This window comes from Panonychus citri, unplaced genomic scaffold (genome assembly GCF_014898815.1).
Source record: "Panonychus citri isolate SS breed McGregor unplaced genomic scaffold, ASM1489881v1 Contig00137, whole genome shotgun sequence".
Lineage (NCBI taxonomy): Eukaryota > Metazoa > Arthropoda > Arachnida > Trombidiformes > Tetranychidae > Panonychus > Panonychus citri.
The window spans coordinates 130,616-155,615 of NW_026515542.1; the positions used below are offsets into that span (position 1 = coordinate 130,616).

The window sequence follows — 25,000 nt, forward strand, 5'->3', positions numbered from 1 at the left end:
ATATTAATCTATGATTATTACTATTTGAATAATCATTTGATGATAACAAAAGTTTAATCACAATTTAGAATCACTGATTTTTATCAACTACGATAAAATTAAAACTGAATTAAATTGTTAACTAATTGTTGATGGCGAAAAACTTGAATTGTGAGTTGATTGTTTTTTTTAAAGAGAATACAAAACAATTGAATTTAATTGTGATCAGAATAAGTTGTTAATCTAAACAATCACGATATTATTTATACAGTTAATTAGAGTAGCCATTTTGATTGTTAATTATTACAATTAAAATTGGTGAATAAGTTTAATTTTGGTTAACTAAATGAAATGATGATGATTTAGGATTTTCGATGACAATTAAGGATTGATGATAAACTGATTCTAAATGTTTACAATTTAAATGGTGAACAGGTAATTAGGTAACATAATCAATGATTTGTTGAAACAATTTGTTACAATTGAATCAGGAAGTTTTCAATTAATACAATAATTTACAAGAAGTTTAGTTGAGAGAGAGAAAGGAAATAAACAATCAACAAGTAATAACAAATAATGATTAACAATCAACGATCAACAATCAACAATGTCAACTGTCAATTCCTTATCCAAAGTATTACATATTTTGAACATTTAATTGTATCCATTGATTGCTCCAAATGATTAGACGATTAGTGTTAACAGTGATTAACTGTATCGTGTTGATGAAAAGTGAAAGTATCTCAATGGTTGATTGAGTAATTATTCAATGGCAGTAACAATTTAAATCAATCAACCATAAATGATTGATTCTTTATGATGATTTCGCTTTCGTTTTAATTGATCCAATTAAAACGATTCACTTGTTTTCTAACACCTTTTCCCCAATTATTGTTAATCATATATTTGATTATTGACCATTGATTGTTATTTGTCATGTTAATCAATTCTCATCGTTGGTCAAATTGCTTTGATTGTAATCTACTTATGATGAAGGTATCTAAGTGAATAGTGATTTCCATATCCGGCTAAATCTCCACCACCATAACCAGAATCGTAACCATGATGATCAGCTGATGAACCCCAACCAGATTCATGGTGTGAAGGTTCATGATGATGGACAGGGTAATGGTCAATCTCTTTGTGTTTATATGAAACTAATAAATGAAAATCAAGATGGAAAATTAAAAAATTTTCATTGACAATTAGTGACAATTAAAAATCTTACCTGGAACATGTTTGTATTCATGTGACCAAGCATCATGTCCACCATCATGATGACCATAATTATCACCTCCATGATGGACAATTGGTCCATGATGAACCTTATCGTAACCACCATGTCCATAGTGACCATCGTCATGATGTTTACCTTCATGTTTATGAGATGATGGACCATGATGATTGAATTGAGGTGCAATCGAACCTGATTTAACTAAACTGTGACTGTGACCATGATGATCTGGTCCATTGTAAATGGCAGCGGCTGAATCTTTGTTTGTAGTTCCGGGTTCGTTAGTTTTGATCTTAGCACGGAAACCATTGCCATCGGCAACATACTCAACGATTCTTAAACGTCCATCAGAATCACGGATACCATATGAGCCCCACTTATTACCCCAACCATCACCGGACTCCTTTCGATAATTTTTAGCACCCCATGGGTCAGTTATATCATAACCGAATTCATAATTACCCCAAGCCTGATAAACGATACAAAATCAATTACCAATTAACGGTTAATTAGTCAAACTAAGTTATTAGCTTACATCTTGTTTCCTATGAGTGTTACTATGTCCACCATGTCCAGTGGCATTTGCTACGATAGCGAGGACACCGAAACATAAAACAGCCTAACAATTTAGGGGAAAAATGTAGAAAAATTTATCAATCAAATTTAAATATCCAACACAATTTAAAGACAATTAGAGTAAATTTTAAAATTTACCTTGAAAATGATTCCACACATTATTAGATTATTTAAATTATTATGATTCCAAGTGAATAACGGTAAATATTAATATGGAGAGCACAAGGTTTAGATTAGTTGACTTAGTGGATTAGTTGATTGTTAAACACTAACTTTCGAGGTGATTTGATTAACTGATGAATTTGAATGGATTCGATTCAGTTTTTATACCAAATGTCCAAAAGTTGACGATAATCAAGATTAGACCAAATTATTTCTCACTCTTTCTCCCTCATCTTAAACAACATATACTCCAATATATTATCACACTTTCACTTTTTCACTCCCTCAGGTCAAAAATTATTTAACATCATCATCATCATCATCATCATCATCACAATCAACGGTAGTAAAAGTTGAACATATGATTAGTTTAAAGGTAAAGGTTAACAGGTAGTAACCAACAGTAGTTGTAGGAGGAGGAGGAAATTGTCATGTTGATCATGATCGTGGTGGTGGCGAGTGGAGGGTGGGAACTGATGTTGATCTTTACACTACAATTAACTATCTTAATTAGTAAATTAAGACATTTCAACAAGTAAAATGGTTCAGCATAGACACATAGAAAAAAGTTTAAAGGTAAACATTTGAATCTATTACTAACATTATCCCAATTGAACATTTCAAAACTAATTCATAATCTACTTACCCTTCAAGCTTTAATTGTCCAGTTAATTGTTGGAATAATAAATAACTGTAATTCCAATAATAATAAACTAATCACATTAATCAGACAATAAGAGTAACATGTTAATATTAAATACGAAGCGAGATAATTTCTAATATCAAATTAAATTGAGTTTAAGTTATCATTATCTAATCGACAATTAAATTGTTTATTGTAATATAATAATCACTTTTTGATAAATCTATCAAATTGTTGATTTTTTTTCTTCTCTCAATTTAAATTGGATTAAAATAAATTTCTTCTTGGTCAAGGCAATGATAATATAATTCTCGTAATTAGTCAATTATCCCTGAGTTTTTTTCCCTCGAAATTTTCATTCAATCAACTTTAATTTCTTGATTAATTGTTGAAGTTTTTTTTTCTTCATCTCTTTTCCTCTTGCTAATTGTTACGTTGATTAAGAATGTTGAATATACATAACAATTGAACGAGATGTCACCACAATTCTTAACCACTACAATTAGTTAATCCAATTCGTTATTAATACTTTTAATCCACTTGTTGAGTAATTTTTCGTGGGCTCGAATTTTTTTGCTTCTGTTTACATTTTGATTACCATCTTATAAGTGATTAAATTACAATTATCTTTAATTATCGGCCAATTTCAGCGATAATAAATTGTTGAGACTGAATGGTTGGTTGATTAGCATCAACACTCTGTCCTCATCGTCGTAATTTTTGATACAATTAACAATATAAATACGAAGGTAAATCAGTTAGATTTACATATTATCCGAATTGCAATTGAAAATATCTCATTTGTTTTCTCTCTCTTATTATTATTGGACAATTGGACCTTCTCCTGAATTATTATTATTGTTAATTGTTATAATTATCGCCATTATATTGATGTTAATTGGTAATACTTATTATCGCCATTTAATACTTGGTTTATTACTGAATTACTTGTTTTCTGTTTCTACCTGATCTCAATTTTCATGTTCACTGGCCAAATAATATCTTTCAACTCTAATGGCGACTCACTCTCTCCATCATGTATATAATCATAATGATTATGGTTAATTAATCTTTCTAATTATCGTTATTATTATCAATACATTAAATCTAACCAGCTAACAATTAATAATCAACAGATTAATACAATGTAAACAACAACAACAACAACAGTAATTAACATCTTCATCAAGCCAATATTGACCCTAACAACTTTCCGGTCAAACTCATTTTCCCCTCTTTTTAATTACTATAAATGTAAATTAGTCTACAATTTGATTTGATTACTGGACAATTGGATGATTTAATATGTCACCTTGAATTAATTGTATCTACAGCAATTGATGAACAATCAACTGATTATAATAACAAGTCTATTAGTTGTGATTCCTTCAACCATACAATCAATTTGTTAACCTTAAATTTTACACTTTTTAATTGTTAAGCTTTGTTAATTGTTCAATTTATTATTTGAACAGTTAATACAAATATAGTCTAGTTAATATGAGAAAATTATTTATTATATCAATCAACTTAATTCAGTAATAACTTTTTCACCTTAATTGTTGATGATCATTTTTAAATTGTGGTTTCAGTTTTTTCCCATAACTTTTTTTTCACTGTCAAGATCAAAATGATTAATTAGTAACAATTAACTGTTAAAAAACCACAAAAAAAGTGATGAGAATTTAAAATTTGTTAATTGTTGATTTGCTGATCAACAGAAAAATGAAATTTGGACTAATTATTATAAATAAATCATTATGATTAATGATAATGTTGACAATTAAAAAGTTTCTACTTAACCTCAACCTTAAATTGTTGACAATGAATGTGAATCAAATTGTTGATTTACGATTTTTTAATTATCATTAATTTTTAATTCTAATTCTCAATAATTAAAAAGTTAATCAACATTTGCATGTTATGATTTAACAACAATAATAATGACGATGAAAAAATAGATAACTGGATTAAAAGTTAATCACAATCAAAAAAAAAAAGTTTGATTTACAGGTCAGAAAATTAATTGTAACATTTAAATTACTTTTCGCTTCGTTGACAATTAATTAATTATCATAAATATATATCCAATCATCAATAATCCGTTATTGATAACGAAATCAGCATAATCCAATTAGTTAATTGTTGATCAGAAAAAAAAACTTTTTGTTAAATCACAAAGAAAAAAAATCTTGACCAACTCATTTGATTTGTTCAATTTAATCAACAATTAACTTTTTATACTTGAATAGATTTAATTTTTCCAGATCCAAATTGATGAAAATAATTAATTGTTAATGTTGATCAACCCAGTGGTTACAATTAAGAAAACAATTAAAGTTTCAATGGTTAATCAATTGTGACTCTCTTTCAATGAGATTTGATGGAAAAATATTTTTCTTGATTAACAAAATTAAATTTAATTTGCTAACTAATAATTGAGAGGCCATGAAAATGGTTGACCGAAAAGATCAATGAAGCTAATCAACAATTTAACAACAATCAACAGCACAATCAACACTCACACAGTAAAATTTACACTCAACAATTTGTAAATTGCTGAGTTATTTATTAAATTGTTATTTCTTTGGGTCAGAAAAACATTTATTATTAAACAATCAAAAGATTGATAAATCAAGTCTTAGCTAATCAAGTTAATTGTAATAATAATATTTTCATCTAATCGATCAAAATAACAAATGAAACTGATTAGTTAGTGACCGATGTTGTTACTTTAATTGTAACAATTAAATGTGAAAACAAAACCAACCAGGAAAAATTAACCAGAAATCAAATGATAACAAAATTGAACAATTATCTTCATTGATTAAACTGATTGTTACAATTAACCAATAAACATAATCTTAACAATATTGACATGTTAATCTAATCACAATCAAAACAAGTAGTTGAAAAGCAAAAAAAATCATATCAACAATTAGTTAATTGATTGTTATTGAATTAGTTCAATGATAATTAATTTTATCTCATTATTTCATCTTATTTAATGGTTTTTAAATTTTTCATTGTTGACAATTAAAACATTGACAGTAATTAAATGTAAATCATTAACCTCAAACTTAACAATAATTAACTTATATATACAATTAGATTATATTTTCTTTAATTGTCTCAACTCAAAGTTGAAGTTTAATCTAATTGCTGATAGATTTTCAATTTAATTAGAAATTATTTCATCAAATTCAACTAATCAAATTGGTTTAATCACTTACAATCAATTATGGATATTGATATTTATCCCAATCAGTAAGTTCAATTTTTAAACCAGTTCTTATACAGGAATCAGTTAACTAAATTGTTACCAAATCAAAATAAGAATCCTGATAATTAATAAATTACTGAGACTTTGGAATTTTAAAATTTGTATCAATATTAATTGTGAAAAATGAGACAACCATAGTTACTATTTAATGACAATTTATTTTTCGATAAAATATAATTCATATGATCCAATCGCCATCTCACGTTTCTAATTGCAATTAACTAAATTGTTACAATTCATTCAAATCATTTTCCTATTAAGATTATTATTATTAGATGGAATATAATTTGTTCTTTCATATCAAATTTATTGGGAAAATTTCGAAATGTAATGTTTATAATATTCTAGAATTTGTCCGAAAACTTCGAAAAAAAATTCGAGAGTTGTTAATAGTCACCAATAGATAGAGCTACAACCTGAGAGATATTCAAGTAGTTTCCCGATCTGAACTTCGGGTGTGTAATGAGCTCTTCAGATTCGTGCACACAACTAGAAATCCCAATTAAGAATCGTCTACTTAAATAAAACCATTAGTAGGTTAAAATAATAATAAGAATAATTGTCAAACAAAACATTAGAAAAAAATTTTGATCCAAAGTTCGAGAGTTGTTAATTGTCACCACCAGATGGAGCTCCAAGACAGTTAAGATTTTTTTGTTTACTTTAAGTTAGTTGATTATTGCCATTTACTTTTCCCTTCAATTGATTTCCCTCATCATCATCATTATCATCATCGTATCCTGTTTATTGTGTATTGTTGTTGTTGTTGTTGATGACGATGAAAAAAAAAACCTTAATCATTACTGAACAACAACAGCAAAAGTCTGGATAACGATCAACTAGCAACAGAAACAACAACAACAATTAATATGGAAACATAATCAAACATTAAACAATTCCAATCATAATGATGATGATAATTAAAGCATCGAAATGAAAAGGGAAAAGGAAATCAAGTATTGATAGTTGATGATTAAGAGAAAAAAAAGAAATCAAATTATCAAGAGATTCAATTATCTTGTTGTTGTTATTTACATGAGGATAAGAAGAAGAAGAAGAGAAGAAGAAAGAGAATTGAGATTCTGAGCTCTTTGGAAGATAAGTAAAAGGGAGTTCAAGGTCATCTTCATGATGGAAAGAAAAGAAAGAGAAAATGTTTAGAAAGAGAGAAAAGAGTAAACAAAAATAACAAATGTAACCAAAGAAGAAGATGAAATAGACAGGGGATGGAAGATAATCGAGTGAGAGAAAACCAAAAAGTCGAAAGAGAATCATCTAGTTACGTAATTATGATTATCTTTGATGAGAAAGATGATGATGGAGAGAGAGAAGAAGAAGAAGAAGATGATAAGAAGAGAGGGTGGTAAAAGGGAGGAGGCATCTCTTCATCTCTTCATCTTCTCCATCATTCTCATCACTCATGGAGACAAAAACCGCATCACACATATTCAGAGTTTTCTTCTCGTTCTTCTCACTTTTTTTGTTATCATCTCTTGTCTTTTTCCTCTTTCTTTCCCTTTCCATCGTCATCATAATCATTATTATCATAGGCTCACTCATTTACTCTCTCTCACTCACTCACTCACTCTAACTCACTCATTGATCTGTACATTGCCCACACTTTGCTTTAATATACAAGTATTAACAAGTAAACAAAAAACATCAATCAGGCAACACGGTAACCAAGTTTCACTCCCACTTTTTTTTTATCATCATCTCATCATCTCACCATCTCATCATCTTACTCACTCATTCTCACTCTTTCTCACTCACTCTCACTCTCTCAAACATTACCATCATAATCACATAGACAAAAACAACAACAACAACAACAACAAAAACAAACTCATATGTTGAATATTTTTTTCCCTTTTCAATGTGAATCAATTAGTTTCATCACTTATCAACAATTATATCATTTAAATCATTGACTTATATAAAAATCATCTTCAACAATCATCTTAATTGTTTTAATTTTTGTTAAATTGTTCCATTGATAAAAGTTTTTCGTTATTAAATCTATTGACAATCTAGTCAAATTAAGTTCTAATTGTATAATTAAAACACTCATCATATCTCAATCATTTGTCGGACTAATCAAAAAGTAAAAAAAAAAATCATAATCATCAATTGGATTAACTTACAATCAATCAACAAGGAGGATTTTCAAAGGTAAATAACTGAATTAAATTGAATTGGATTTAAATCACGTGATGATAGAAATTAATAACTACAAACAATTAATGAGACAATTAATAATAATGAACAGAAAACAACAACAACAACAATAACAATTAATCAATAAATATAAAATGATCCAGAGAGAGTTAATTAAATATGATTAAATCTGGTTAATGTTGTTGTTGTTTTGATTAAGATGAAAGCAAAAAATTAAATCAACCTTGAATGATTAAAACTAATGGCGTGTGATTTTGAATTAATCAACCTCAGGGATCTGAAACAAAATGTTTATTTGTTTACTGATTGTAGTTAATAACTAATATGATTGATATGGTCTGTTGATTGTTAATTGTTTCTCATCATTATCATTACAATTATAATCATAATCTGTTTCCAACAACACCAAATAACAAGATGAAGACTTATTAATATAATAGTATCATCATCACCACCACCACCACCAACAACAACAACTTAATCAACAACCATTGTCATTAATATTATTGTTATATTATTATTTTAATATAAATTCATTGATAACAATCAGGTAACAACAATCAACATCATCATCATCATCAGGTAACAGTGTTAACACCAAATAATAATAACAACAGTAACATAACATTAGGAAAAAAACTAATTATCATTTGTTGTTGTTGATTGTTGTTACCATTACAATTTGCAATTGTCATCCCAGGTTTGCTATTCCAAGTAAATCTAATTGTAATGATTATGTTGATTGTTGATTGTTGATTGTTAGTATTGTTGCTTGGAAACTTTATTGATGATGTTGATGGTGGATATTGATGAGTGTGTGTTGTTGTTGTTGTTGTTATTGAAACTGTGTATGTTTACCAATAGCAAACATTGGAGATGAAAGATGACGATGATGATGATGATGATGAGAATCAAAAATTACATTGTATAACAAAAGAGAGACTTTCTCTCTCTCACTCTCTCACTCTTAGTTATTTTCATCATCATCAGCTCACTATTTTTCTAGGTACTTGGTCGTTAATGTCCTTGATAGGATATAAAAAGTGTATATAAAAAAAATCTAATAGTAAAAACAACAATTAACCTTGAACCGTAAACCGGCGTTGATTAGCTAAGTTGATTTATCAGTTGATTACAATCAAAATTTACCTTGTCAACTTATATTTATCATCTTGAAATCATCATCATCATCATCATCTTTGATTATCACTGATTCTTAATCTCTATCTTCATCTGATCTACATGATAACTTGATCTTTGATTATATTTTCCTGGTTTCGTTTTCAATTCACCGGTAAACAGAACTGATCAGCTGATTGACATGATCTTTTTTTTATCATCACCAATCGACTCTCTCTCTCTCTCTCTCTCTCTCTCTCTCTCTTTTATCATCATTATGATCTATTGATTTCAATTGATTGTGATCTGATTAATTTATTTACAATATCGTTTTGATTATATATCATTTCGTTGACTCTAATTTTTTGCTCATATTTTTGAGTTGTTTTTTTAAACAACTTTTTTTTCCTGCTTCTGAATTGATTAAGTTATATTTTTGTTATAAAATTGTTGATTATGATGATGATTTGATGATGACAAACTTTATTCATCACCATCATCATCATAATAGTAACAATCATGATTATAAATGTATTTTAATTTGATTGAGGAAACAACAATAACACAACAACATTAGCAAAAAAAGTAACAATGTTTCTGATTATTATTGTGACGTACAAAATACTAAGGCAACAAATTGAATTAGTGTATTGAAAGTATTAGATTAAACTGAACTCAATTAAAAGTAATCAAACTAAATTAAAACAATCAACAATTATCATGCATGTGAATAAATTAATAGAAACCAGATTGATCATGATAATCATCAGAATTGTTGTAAAAATCATCCCAATGAAAGACAATGACAATTAGTGGAAAAATAAATTCAGAATTGAAACAAAACAAGAAAATTGAAGATGATGAAGATGAAGATGAAGATGATTATGTAAGTGATGAGAGTCTAGTCAGTGTCCTTCAAGATGATGATAATCATCATCATGATCATCATATAAAAATCAACAATTATATGATCAATTCTTTGCCTTTATAATGAAGTAATTTTAACCATATAATTAGTATCATAATCATCATGTTTGATGTTTATTTCATCATCAGCTGATTAGATTTTTTGAAATCTTTAATTGTCCGATTATTGGAGGTTTATTGTTGCAGTTAAATGATAATTTAATTGCAATGGAATCAATTAATTGACAAGTTTGTGTTTTGTTTGCTGTCGTTGGAAAAGTATTGAAAGTTTTTTTCCTTTGCTTTGATTGTAATTTTGTTTTGCTTTTTTACTTGTTGATTGTAAATTGTTTGTTGATTGTGATGTTTATAATAATAATTTGTTGATTGAGTGAGTGACTGAATGAGTGAGATTACAAACTCTCAAGGAGACTTACAGTTTACTTTACAACTACGTGGTAAATGCGTTTTCAAGGTTAACTCAAGGATTCTAAAAGCTAAAAGTGCAACTTTGTTGATTCCTTTTAATTCAACTAATCAACTTAATCAACTTACGAAAATATTAAGCTAATCATCTTGATCGATAATCTAATCCATTGACCCAAACCGGTCGATTGGGTCAACTCACAACTTTGATTAGAACTTTTTTCTTTTCTTATTTAGGGACAAAAAACAAATTCGATGAGAATAACAAAAAAGAGTTTACTTTCCCATTTTCTTTTCTAAATTATTTTGATTTACTAATTGTTGAAGGATTTGATTATGATGATAATTTAGAAAAATGATCACCTTAACAATTAAAATTATCCTAATTCAAACGATTGTTTTTGAATTTTGTTCATCACAACAACAATTAACTATAATTGTTACACCAAAGTAAAAGTTACCATTTAAATTGTTTATCGTTTAACTTTTGATTATGTTTAACTTGTTAAATTGTTTATTCTTAATTTGATTATTTTTAATCTCTCAAGGATAAACAATTAACTTTCATATGAATAAATTGTTGATACTTTTCAACAATTATTATTATATTCTGAATCTGAACAACAACAACAAAAGTTTCCAACCTTTTTAATATTGTTGATTGTTAACAGTTACTTTTAATTTTATTGTTATTACTCTTAATGTTTGTCTAATAAACAAGCATTTAATAATTATCCATCATGATTAGTTGATTGTTAATAATAATAAAAAAAAATACAGAGATGATAACACGAAGAAAAAAACTCAGGTAAAAAAAGACAGAGAAAAAAAAACTTCCAAAGGAAATATAAGTTTTTTTTTGCTATTCCAATATTATTACAACTTCTTCCTCTTTTACCTTGTTAATTTATGATAGTTGATAGTTAATAGTTAATGGTTAGTTGATTAAATTGTTTATTTTATCATCATTTCAAATCAATAATAAACAGGTAAACATATTAATGGTTAAATTGTATGGTAACTACAATCCTTTCATTATTAAACTTTCCCTCCTCCCAATGCCCACTGTCCACCATCAACCTCATTCATTGATTGTCTTGAGAAAATTAATTAGTTAATTGTGAACAATCATTTGATTAGATTCTCTCTCTCTCTCTCTCTCTTTGTGTGTGTTTATATTTATTTGAGAAGATGATGTTTATTTATATTATCATCCTCATCTTTATGAATTCTGGTTGAGTCTAGACCAGAAATTCTGGTTGCTGGTTACTTGATGAAACACTGATCATGATTCTGGTTTTGAACCAGAAAAAAAACTCATCATTTTTTGTTAATTGTGAGTTTTAATTTAGATTAAGTAAACAAATTATTGGAAGAGGATAAATATTCAATTATCTTATTGAAATTGTACCAAAATTTTAATTGACTTGACAATACAAGTTCACTAATTGTGAGCATATTAATTTTACAATATTATCTTAAGTTTGTTTTTTTTTATTCTGGCGATGATTTAATTGTTGTAGGAGTTGATTTGCCAAGGGTTGATTGATTTGATTAGTATTATTGTGATTTACTGATTGTTTGTTGGGTAATCAAAGTTAATCATTCAATATTTTACTATTTACAAGTATAAATGAAAGTCAATCTTCTGACTGATTGTTACAATTAACATTATTGATTATTGTTATTATTTTGCTATTCAATCAAGATTAACCGTTTTATCAGCAAAAAAATTGTATTAAATCCAGTAAGTTAATTCAGTTGCAACAATTAATCACTCGCACACTTTTTTTGTATTTGATTTATATTTAGTCATTGATTAGATTAGAAACAATTAGAAATTAACAATTATAATCAGTAGATTAACTGGAAAAATCATTATTATTCATATATTACAATTGACTAGAGTTACTTAATCACAATTAGGATGATCGTAATCAAAAGCTTCAAATTAACTGGACAATAACTCAAATTGACTGTTAATTGGTAACGATTTTGATGATTAGTTAATTTAGTTGATAAATCTTAACAATTTTACTTTCATCTTGATTGTTGGAATCAATTTACCACCCACTTCCTGATCCGGTTCCTCTTTTTAATCACTTGATGAGCATCTGAACAAATAATTAGGATTTTGCTTCATGAAATGAAAATTTCAACAGGGAGTTAATTGTAACAATCAGTGAAACCATTTAATATAATTAAACATCCTGTATAAACAATCATCTAATCATAACAAATAATATAAATAATTATTGATTGTAAACAATTTAAGGTAAACAATATCGACCTAAATTATTGATCAACTAATCATTTTGATATTAAACTTTTTTTTTTACATTCATTACATTGATAACAACAATTTACTAATTCTTATACAATCAAGTAACAATTAGTTGATCATTAGGCACCAATTGTTGATTCCATGATGTATTAATAATAATTTCTCATCACAATTTTGTTTAATTGTTTTAGTTTATCTTTAATCAACCAATGATCAATCATTGTTTACACATTAAATTACTGGAAATTAGTTAATTGTGAAGGAGTTATTTAAGTTAATTCTCAACAGTTGATTCATTGTATTAATTGTTATCAATTAAAAACCTTAATCAGTAACTACCGTTTTTAATTATCTTTAATGCTTTAACCTTAATTGTTTAGTTATTATTCAATTAGATTTACTTTGATTTTAACAAATTTGATTATCACAATTAAACATAATTAAAGGAGTTTTTTTATGATTCTGACATTCAATTGTAGATTTGAATAGTAAATGATTAGGATTTAATCACATTCTAATTGATTAATCATCAGAAACTATCTCATTCTCAACAATTAAAATCTCTAACTGGGTGAATACATTACAAGTACAACTAAATCAAATTTAATTGTTGACGTTTTTCCCCTTTGTCTTGATGAAATGAAAATCTAATGATAATTATGATGAACTAATTGTGTTGATTAAAATCAAATTAGTTGATGGATTGATTTAATTTCCTTGTTGGTTGTTATTAATATGTTTGCATAAATAAATAACTTTTTTTTTCAAGGAACTAAATTAAACTAATCCAATACAATCAACAACAAGCAAACAATCAAAAATACAACAATTAACAGACAATCATTTGAATGTTTAATTTACAATCAGGATTAACAATCAAATGTAAATTAATAAATAATTATTTACCTTTAATTATTGTTTATTGTAATAATCATTACCTATTATCAATAGATAGATATTTAATTGTTAACCCAATCAATCAATCAAATAGTAATCAACATCGTTATCATTTCAACAATTAATTAACAATTAGCCAAAACTAACAAATTATTACAATCAATTGAGGTTTAATCAGTCAGATTAAAAGACAATTAATAAAAAGTTAAAAAACTTTAATTGTCCTTGAACTTGTTTAATGAACTTGTTACTACTACTGATTAACTGTTAATTGTAACAATTAAAATATTATCAAAAAGTTTGTGTCATTTCCGTTTCCGTCAGCTGATGATGTTGAATCCAATTAATTTCCAATAAGATATTTAAATTTACTTTAATTGTGATTAGATGTTGTTGTTGTGAGATATTAATGATTTGTTAATCATCAAGAAATTAACAACAATCAACAATCAACAATTAACAATAATCGAAAACACCTTTTTCTTTATTATCAAATCGTGATGAAGATTTTATTAATTGTGTTATCTAATTGTTTCCAATTTTAATTGCTAATTATTAAGAATTTATTTATTTTCTCTAATTGTAGATGATTAAATTAGTTAAATTGTAACAATCAATAACAGCTCACAGAAAAGGGAAAGTTAATTGTAACAAGTTTATGATAGCAAATTGTTGACAATCATTGGATTTTAGTTAATCAACAATTAACACCAACTTGATTGAAAATAGTTGATAATCAATGTTTATGATTAATGATAGTTAATTGTTTACAATTTGTAAATTGTGTTGAGAATGAGAAATTAATTTTTCTGGTTTTCTGGTTGTTGAAGATTTTATTTTATTTTGTTACCTTGTAATTATTAGAATTAACTATTTACAATTAGTTGATTGTGATGAGTTGGATTTCAATTGTTTGTGCTTGATAATAGTAATCATTAAATTGTTGATTCTCTTAATTGTTACCGTAAATATCAACCTTTGTTTCTTGCCAACTATCAACAACAATTAAATGATTTTCCTTTAAATTGTGATTGTCTTAAGATCATGATTAAGATGATAATCATCATCATCATCAACTAATGTTGATTAAACAATTAAAATCTATCAATTAATTTAACAAGTTTCCAATCAAATTGCAACATTTTCATAGGCAGTTGATTAAAATATCATCTAATTGTTGCTAATTCGTTGATCGTTTAGTTAGCTAATCCAGTTAACTTGATTGTTGGAAGCACATGATTAAATTATGTTACCTTAATTGTGTCTATTGCATGTTGATTATAATAATACAATAAATGAAGAAAGATAAATTAACCTTGAAAGAGATAATAATTATATTAGTTGATTGTTGATAACATTGATTATTAATTGTAACATTAACTAATCAACTCTAAACATATATATTAATTAATTGCAACACAAATTATTAAGAAGTGGCCTGATGATAATAATTAAATGATTACGATAACAAATAAAACAATTTACTAAAATTGTCATTACAATCAGAGACTTAATCACCTTAACGATGATAATTTAATCAATCTTTTGATTTCCTTTCCCTTTTAATCAATACAATAAATATATTCCTAACAATTAGAGACAATGTTTATTTTGTTTTCCTAACAATTTAATTACAAACTGATTAATTAACAACTCCCACAGTTGGATAATCAACTGAATTAACCAATTGCTACTGTTTTTGATTAACTTTCATTATCTCTGATTTGATGTAGTTAAACTTATTTAGTATTGTGTTTTTTAGACCTAAACGATAATTAACTAACAATTAAGGTACTGAAAATTACAATCTTACAATCTAAGTACATTTAAATTGATCAACAATCAATTAATTATGAAAATGAGTCAACAAAATTAAGATAATGAATGTAATCAACATCGAGCGCCATCTCTTGAGATACAAAACAAACTCACGAATTTGTTGACTGATAAAATTGTAAAGAAAACAAAATTGATTTAAATTACCTGATTAATTATACAATTGAACGGGAAAATAATTACATTTACAATTATAATAATTAACTAATTGTTTACCAAATGATTGATTCTTTAACCTTGTAAACACTGACGTTTAAATAAAATCTTATTGACGTTGATGAAAGTTAATTATTCATTTCGATTAATAATATTATTAAACATTATCATGATCATGATAATAATCATTACAATTAACTGAATAACCTATTAAATTGTAAATAGAGGAAGAGGATTAGAGAGAGAGAGAGAGACAAAAAAATGACCGAAAAAAATAGTTACCGTTAGGAGATTGACTAATTTTTCACTCATGGTCCCATCATCATAATCATTAACTCAACTAATTAATTAAAATGATAATTTGATTAAAATGGATCCTAATGTTGATCATGATCAGGTCGATGATGATAATCATCATTTATCTTCATGTTGACGCCTTAATAATAATAACGGAACCAAATGCAATGAGAGGGTGAAAAAAGTTAATTCTGGAAACTGAAAAGTTCAGAGTTACCATGATAAAGATAATGATTATGATAATAATTAACATGATGATGATGATGATGATGGTCAGTTTAATGGTCACGGTATTGCCCGGCAACGGAAAACATAAGTTAAATTGTTGAATGTAATTGCTGTGGATCAATGAATTTAATGTTAATTTTTTGGTTCCTCATTGATTATGATTAACATGAAAATAGTTTGAGTTTTTGTTTTGTTTTTACTTGATTGTTGTTGTCATCTAATTGTGTTTATTGTTAATTAAAGGTTAACTAATGGCTTCACTGATTATGATGAGCAGAAAAGAAAACCGTTAATTGTAATTATTACAATTGCATCGGATTGTAATCATAACAATAATAACGAAAAGTTTTCCCAATAGTTGATTAACTTTGGTCTTTGATGAAATTTAATTGTGGACGTGTTTTAATCACTGAAATGTTTAATTGTTATGATTAAGTTTCAATGATGATGATAATGATAATGATAATTAAAGCTTTAAACCATTAAATCAATTTGCTTACGGTTAAAGTTGTTAATCAATTTTTCATAATTCCAGTCTAATTGTAACAATTAACCTGAAGCTGTTATCATTGCATTGGGTTTTAATTATTTATTAATCAACTTGATCAATGATAATGATTATGTTAATTGTTTGTATATTAATTATTTTATTTATATATTATTATAATAATAAGTGTAACAATAACAATAATCATAATTAGTTTGGATAAATAATACAATTAACAAGGACAATTTAGTCTAATTTTGTGACTCTAATGATTTATAAATAATAAATAACTTGCAATCAAGAAAATGATTAACAAATTGTTTACCTAACTAACTAAATTAATTAATCAAAAGTGATTAGTTGTTTAGCAATGGAAATTAGTTTTACAATCAAGATTATTGAAAACAGTTTTTCCTTGACAATGGTGATTGTTAGTTAATTGTTTAAATCGACTTGCAATTATCAACTAAATCAAGTATGAAAAAGAGGTAAATATAAAGAGTAAAAGGTGGCAACACAATTAGTTAATTGTTTAGATACCAAAAAAAGAAAATGAAACAATTATCTTGACAATTAACCTTGAAAAGAAAAATCAATCAACAACAATCAACAGAGAAGAGAAAACAACAAAAGTCAATGTATCACAATCAAGAAAACTAATTGTTTCAACTGAACAATTAATCACAATTATAAATGATAATAAGTAAATAATCACAATCTAAATAAGATCATAAGTAATTATTGAATCATCTCGATATAATTAAAAGTAATAATCAAGAGCGAAGCAAAAAAAGGTTCACCAGTTTGTTTAGAACTCGAAGTTGAGAAAAAACTTTTTTCGGAAAGTTTTTCGCTCGCACATCGAGGTCAGCATCTGGTGGTGCTAAATATTGACCCAGAGAGAGAGAGAGAGAGAGAGAGAGAGTGAAAAGTGAGAAAAATCATCTTCTTCATCCGCAGGTAAATCACACAAAGAGATGAAGATGAACAATAGTCTCTATTATAACCATAGAAATTATTTTTATCCATAGGTGAAAGTTATTAATGGTAAAGGTAAATAAGGAAAGTTAAGAAATAGAAAGGAAAATGAAAATCTATCATAATAGGATTGGTATATTGTACTAATGCAAATGTTGTTGTTGTTGTTTGTTGTCTCATCATCATCATCATCACCATCTTCCCAACAGAGGAAGTAGGAAGATGAGGAAGATGAGGATAAAGATGGTGAAGACGATGTACCAGAAAAGGTGCCAAGGTTGTGAAAGTGAAAGTTAAGATTAGAACGATTTAAATTTTGTTTTCTATGGGAAAATATTACACATTGGACATGAAAACAACGCAATGAGAGTCCTAGAAAAAAAGTCCAAATATATCTTTGTGGCGATAAAAAACGAGGTCATCGTAATGATGACCTCAATCCAATGGTCATAATTTATTTGGACATTTTTTTGGTTGAGAAAAGTTTTTACCTGGACTTGTGTTAACATGGTTTTCATTTTTGAAATGAGCGCGATCATCTTGATTAGGTTAATTGTTATCATTTACCTTTTTCAATCAATAGATATTTGATTAACTTGATTGTTTTAAATTGTGACACAATATTAATTAATGGTTTGTACTAAACTAAAAATTTCTGTGTCAATTAGTTGTACGTTTTTTTTAATCATATTAATGAATGATGATAACTAATGATGATGATTATGTTGATTGTTATAACAATTATTAAATTATTACAATAGCCTGACTAAGACTCATCAATGATATTAGGAAAAAAAAATATTTAATTTAATACATGATATAGTTAATTGTGATCAATAAATTGCTCCATCTACTTTGGTGATGAAATAATAAAGTTAATAATGATTAAATTGCTAATAACAATTTGTTACATTGGTTTGTTCAAGATGATCAAGTTAATCAAGTTTAATGATAATTACATTACTCTTATGATTTGATTGTTATTATTTGTTTTTAAGTAAATGATACAGATGAAGATGATGATGATGATGATCACATGATTACAATTTATCAATCAAATTGAATATATAAAATAAACAATGACTAGTTTTTAATGATAATCAACCTTGATGATAACAATTTAATGATAAAATTAATAATCATGATTAGATTTGAACATAAAATAGGTGTGACTCTTAATCCAGTTTCTTTCCCTTTGATTATCATGATTATGGTTTTTTGATAGTCTTGATTAGTCAAGATGATTAACCACACCCAAATCACCGAAACAAATTAATTGATGATTCTGATCAAGTTCTGAGATATAAAAATAAACTAGAAAATTGGAAAGAAAAACTTTTTTTTTCTCATTCGAATGAGAAGAAAAAAAGTTCTAATCGATAAAAATGAACCAGAACTTTTCTTTTTCAATAACAAACAGATAATAATTTTTTTCCCTGACTTCTAATCTAATTATTTACCATTAATCGTGATTAGTTGAACTAATTATCGATTCGAGCATTTTATTATTATTGTTTTTGTGTCTTTTTAAGTTAATTAACTTGATCAACTTAATCAACAAGAAACACTAAACAATTTTTGATTTAGTTGAACAATTTCAGGTCTCTTATAATGTGACCTGGATTCTAATTATGATAATTACAATTATGGATCAATATTAAAATTAATTTTGATTGTAATGATGATAATTTGAAAAAAAAGTGAAATTAAATTAAATGTTTCCATTGTTTGAATATCAGATTCAATTGAATTGCTGGTTATAGTTTCAATGGTAGTGGGAGGTGGGGATGAGGATGATAAGGATGATGATATTAAAAGGGTTGAAATAAATAATCATGGTGATGATGATGATTTGGTGAGAGTAAGAGATGAGGATTCAAGTCGGAGGTAAATTAACTAATATAAAGTAATGATCATGGTGAAAATTATTGAAATAAATTAGATGATGAGGATGAGAATGATAATGAAAAAAGCCTTTGAATGGGACACATATATTCATGAAAGTAAGATGATGAAGATGGTGAAGATGACAAAAGTGATGAGGATAATGATGATGATATTTGAAAGTTATCATGTTATATGAAAAAAAAATAGATGAAAAAAAGTGAATGAATGAAAAGGGAATGATAATAAGTGGGAGTTTTTTTGCCCTGATCATTATTGTTTATGGTGGAGAGGGTTGGGTAAGTTGGGGTGGGAGAAGTTATCATTTATGTTATTTTCTTATCATCATCATCAGCCTCATCTTTGTGTGTTCATTGGGGTGCAAAGTAGGATGAAAATGATAATAATAATGATGATGAAGATGTAGATGAGAATCCAAAAGTTTAGGTTGTGTTTTTTTTTGTCTTCAAGTGAATTACCAGAGTAAATATCATGAGAAGAAGATGAAAAAGTAAAAGATGAGAATGAGAATAATGATAGAGAAAAAATTAACTATAGATGATGCTAATGATGATGAGAAGGGGGAAGAATCTGGATGAGGATGCTTGGTATATTCTAAATAGGATAACAAAGAAATAGAGTTGACATTAAATTCAATTAAAGGCATTCACCTCTTTCTCTTTCTTTTTGTTACCCTTTCCATCATCTTCGCATCTTCATCTCTCTTTTTCATTTCTTCTCATCCTCATCATCATCATCATCTCTCTCTCTCTCTCTCTCTCTCTTTAATCGATGTGAAGAAGCCAAAGTAAATAATATTAATAATGATAACCTAACATTAAAAATGGCGCTTATCATCCTTCTCATCTTCTTCATCATCATTATTACTGTTATTAAAAAAAGTAATAGTGAGAGAGATAGAGATGGATAATTTTTTTTGTTCAAAGAGATGAGCAAATGATGAGGATGCAAAGATGATTATTAGATTGATATGAAAAAAAATCAAAAGCTTTTCAAAAGTCATTTAAATATAATTAATGGTTTTTTGGGTCAGTGTTAAGAATGATGATGATGATGATGATCGTCATCCTCATCACTTGTCATTTCAAATGGTACCATTTATATACATAAGTAGCATCCTCATCTTTTTGATTGTCATCATTAACATGTAATTGATTCATTTTTTAATTTTTCCAATGAGTTTTGTTCTGATGCAAAAAGTTTTCAATGTGACAAATCAATCAGCCAGTATTATATAAATTAACAATTAATCTATGTCTCAATCGTTTACTAATTGTTATCAACTATTAATGATGTTATTAGACATTTGTCTCTTTACACTTGATCACCTCCATCATCATTGATCCTCAAACTAATCATCTTCATCTTCATCTTGAAATCAGTTTCCTATTTCCACTTGAAAATTTCCGGCTCTTGTGGGGATATAAGGACTTCCTATGTTAAAAGACGATATCAAAGTCTAGTAGATGACGAGATATAAATACCCACCCCACTCTGATTTGCCCTCTTCCAAAAATTCATCTTAATACATAAACATGATGATTTTCAATCGAAAAGTAAAAGTTTTCTAGTTCGAATCGAGTAAAGAAAAAAAAGTTCTGAAGTTTTTTGAGAAAAAAAAACTTTTTTTCTTCCCCTGATTTTGTTAACAAAATGAATAAATTGATGGCGGAAACATTTTAAATCATCAACACAATTTAAAGTTAATCATTTCCTAGTGAATATCAATGTTTTCATCATGATTATCATTTGGAAAAAGGTTTTTCCAATGTAACTTTTTTATATTCAGATATTTAAAGGTAATATTTGTTGTCTATCATCCATATTATCATCATCATCATCATCATTCATCATCACTTTATCTCAGAACAAATAACAAACATGATTAAAGGTTTTGGACTTTTTATCGAAGTGAGAGAAAAAAAAATCGAATTCAAAAGTGGACTTTAATGTCCATTTCATGTTTTCCTTCAAACCTTCAACTCTCCATTGAGAATTAAAAGTAAACCTTGATTCTTATTCAAAACCTTTTAATGATGATGATGATGAGAGGTGGAAAATAGTAGGAGAGAGAGAGAGAGTGGAAAGTGGGAAAAGGACAAATATCAACTGGGAGTGGGAATATTTAAATATATTTAACTTTTTCAAGGAACAAGTTTCCTCTTTCATGATAACATTTAACTTGTCGAAAGGTAAAAAAATCTCTTCATCTTGATCCGCATCAATTTTTTTTTCTTTCAGCATCTTAATATAATCAAGTGAATGATAAAATCATATCACTTTCAATGGATGATCAGGGTGATGATTAAGTAAATTCAGTTTGAAAGTGTTATCAAAGTTTCACATTTAAAGGAAGGCAAAGTTGTTAAATTGACCTAAACTCTCCCACTCTCATCTTCAACTCCTTTCATCCTTCATCATCTTGTCTCTCTATCAACCTCTTAGCATCCTCATCATCAAATTTGTGTAAATTTAAATAAATGGTCAACACTAATGGTTGAACATGATTAGTGAATAAAAAAGTATTTAAGAAATAGAGATGAGTTTAGCTGTTTGATTGAACTTTTTTATTCAAGACAATTTACTAATCATTAATCAAGTGCAAGTGAAAATTCAAATTTAATCAGTTGTGAAGATTAAGATTGCAAATCAACATTGATTATTGATTTCTAATGAAAAGTTAATTGTTTCAATTTGCCTTCCATTTTGAATGGAAAACTGTTCCTTGTAAAAATTTGGTAAGAAATGAAAAAAAAATCGTAAATCGAAGTGTTTATTGTTTAGACTTCCGGTCACTTTTATCCTCATCTTGATGTCCAGCGTTGTAACTTATAAATTTACCTTTTCTTTTCTCATTTATATCATCATTTTTATCATCAACAATTGAAGATGATTCTTGATTCTATAGGTTTCGTTGAGGCGGAGTTAAGGTGGACTTTGAATTTTTCTGACCAATAGTTGATCATCTGTGAGTTTTTACCTCATCATCTTTATCATCACAATAATAGACTGAAGAGAAGGAGAAAAGAGAGAAGAGAGAGAGAGAGAGAGCCAAAGTGAGAAGATGATAATGATGATAAGAGATGAATGAGTGAGCTCTCACTTGCATTTTGATTCTTTTTGATTGTTGATATTTTACTTTTTTCTTTTTTTGTTCATTCCAAACTTTTAACATTCTCAGTAAATCTCTTCCTAAATTGTAACAATCAACTGATTATGTGAATCAAATTATATAATTATCATCATCATCATATAATCATAACTAAACTTGTTGTAAATTGTTAATCTTGTTTGTGTGTGTGTGTTTTGTTTCATTGATTGTTTGTGATTCCATCAATTTATCAACAACTTTTTTGTCTTTACTTGGTAAACTTTAACCTCTTTAAACGGATAATATCAATCACAATTAGTTAATCATTTTGGGAATATAATTTTCATCATAAATTGTTATCATCTTCATTATCATCATCAACCATTCTAGAGAAAAGGTTAATATAAATTGTTTTTTCTTTGCTTAATCTTTACCGAACAGTTTCACTTTTAATTGCCAATAGAAACTGATTAACTCACTGATTGTTGACCAAAGACGATTAACAATTGAACTTTCTAATAAATTGTTCTAATTAGTAACAAATTCAAAGAATAATAAATTCTGGTTACCATGGATACTGAAAGAAGAAAAAAAATCAGACAAAAACTTTTTCTTTTCATTACAAAGAAAAAGAGATTAATTGTTAATCTAAATCTTAATCTTTGTTATTTAAATTTTTCGATTCTTATTCAATCCAATCCTATTAATCATTGACCGTTTATCACATAATCATTATCATCATCATCTATTATTGGAACTTCCTGTTACCGTTTTCTTTTTTCTCTCTCTCTTCTTTTTTCTTCGAATTTTCTTTCTATTCGAACTTTTTTTTGTTCGATTTTAATTTTCATTGTGAAACTTGGTCAATATTAATAACATTGGACTCGAAATATCCTAATAATAATAGGGAAGAAAAAGTAAATTGTTGATAAGAAAATAGCCTCAGGGTAGTTTAATACCTTATGTCCGATTGTAATGATGTTAAAAGTTTCATTATGAGAGAAACAAAATCAACTGTTAATCAAGTTGATTGTTGATGTTTACCTGAGCAATTTAACGTAATATTGATCAATTTTTTTCATTCTCTATTTGGAATAGCAAGTTAATCAACTTGATTAGATTTCATTGATTCTCACAATTAGAATTGAAAATTTTTTCATCAAATCATGATAAAGATGATGATGATGATGATGATGATGTTGTTGTTGATAAACATCATCATCTTGATCCTTTCATTTTATTTACTCCTCCCAATTCATGTAAACTGAAAATCATTTAATTTGAACAATTTAATTTCTCAATGTTGATTAACTTTTACTAAATTGAATGTTATCAAAACTGAATTTCAATCTCCTCCTGAAACTTAACTTTCATCATGTTGATCAATAGATTCAATATCGAGAACTCAACTTACTCCAAACATCAACATCGAGACTCAGAACTTTTTTCCCGCCCAAATAATTGATCGATAATCAATTTCCAATCACAACTAATTGTAATCTTCCCATTTAAGTTGCACGTTTAATAATCGCGATTATCTGATAAACTTTGATTAGATGAATATTAAAATTGATTGCGAACAATTTGTTTAATCAATTTAATGAAAAACCCTATGGAAGTTCATGATGTATTCATGATGAATTTCTGTTCACTTACCAATGATTTTGATTCCATCAGAATTAATCATTAATTACCTGAGGCATTTTAATTAATTTTTCATTTCAATTTCCCTTATTGAATCTTGTTGAAAAGTTAATGATAAAAAAAAGTGTAATTGTAAATAGTCACAACAATTAAAAGTTAATCACCATCATCAATGAAGATGAATAATTACAAAATTAAAAGTGAGCGATTACAATTAGTTTACATGTTTCATTTTCAAATGATTTGGCCAATAAGATCATTAGGATTAAATTTTGTTGATTATCAAGATGATGAAAGAGATTAGATAATCTTGATCTGGTGGATTAATGGATTAACCAGTGGTGATGGTGAAAGATGATCATAGTAAGATTAAAATTGACCAAAGGAAGGAGGCATAAGGAGGATAATGAGAAACGGAAATGAAGCAAAAAAGTCATCGAGTGTAAAGTTAGATTCAAATGTAAATATAAACACTAATACGCACAAGGTTGACCCCTTGAGGGGCCAGGGGGAGGGCGGGAGTGCTTATTATTTGAATGAGAGCCGAAAATAGGGTAAACACAATGATGATTGTTATGTAATAAGGAGATGAGAGAGAAATAAAGAAAACAGTTCGATCCCTTTAACTAATAATGATGATGATATTTGTTTGTTCCTTTCTCCCTTTTGTTGATTTGTATTCTCTCTCATC

The 25,000-nt window shown here is 27.2% G+C and overlaps 2 protein-coding genes and 1 long non-coding RNA gene across 5 annotated transcripts in view; 2 read left to right on the forward strand and 1 right to left on the reverse strand.

Moving 5' to 3' along the window:
• Positions 1 to 210: 210 nt before the first annotated feature.
• On the reverse strand, positions 211 to 2,257 carry LOC128392856 (histidine-rich glycoprotein-like). The gene is made up of 4 exons (XM_053352943.1): positions 1,928 to 2,257; positions 1,749 to 1,832; positions 1,208 to 1,682; positions 211 to 1,136 (listed from the first exon to the last, which is right to left on the reverse strand). Exons 1-4 carry the CDS (start codon positions 1,946 to 1,948, stop codon positions 961 to 963), a joined length of 756 nt encoding a protein of 251 aa, XP_053208918.1. The 5' UTR covers positions 1,949 to 2,257; the 3' UTR covers positions 211 to 960.
• Positions 2,258 to 2,386: 129 nt separating this feature from the next.
• Positions 2,387 to 3,994, forward strand: LOC128392877 (uncharacterized). The gene is made up of 2 exons (XR_008326046.1): positions 2,387 to 3,343; positions 3,710 to 3,994. It is a non-coding gene; the product is annotated as an uncharacterized LOC128392877 (long non-coding RNA).
• Positions 3,995 to 6,761: 2,767 nt separating this feature from the next.
• LOC128392832 (probable serine/threonine-protein kinase DDB_G0282963) overlaps positions 6,762 to 25,000 on the forward strand; it is a 42,162-nt gene continuing 23,923 nt past the window's right edge. Inside the window, exon 1 of one of the 3 annotated variants that reach the window (XM_053352914.1) lies at positions 6,762 to 8,049. The gene's annotated coding sequence lies outside the window, so the exon portion shown is untranslated. Of the gene's footprint in view, positions 8,050 to 22,755; positions 23,063 to 25,000 lie in introns of those variants that run through there. The other 2 variants (XM_053352916.1, XM_053352915.1) reach the window with 2 other exon arrangements.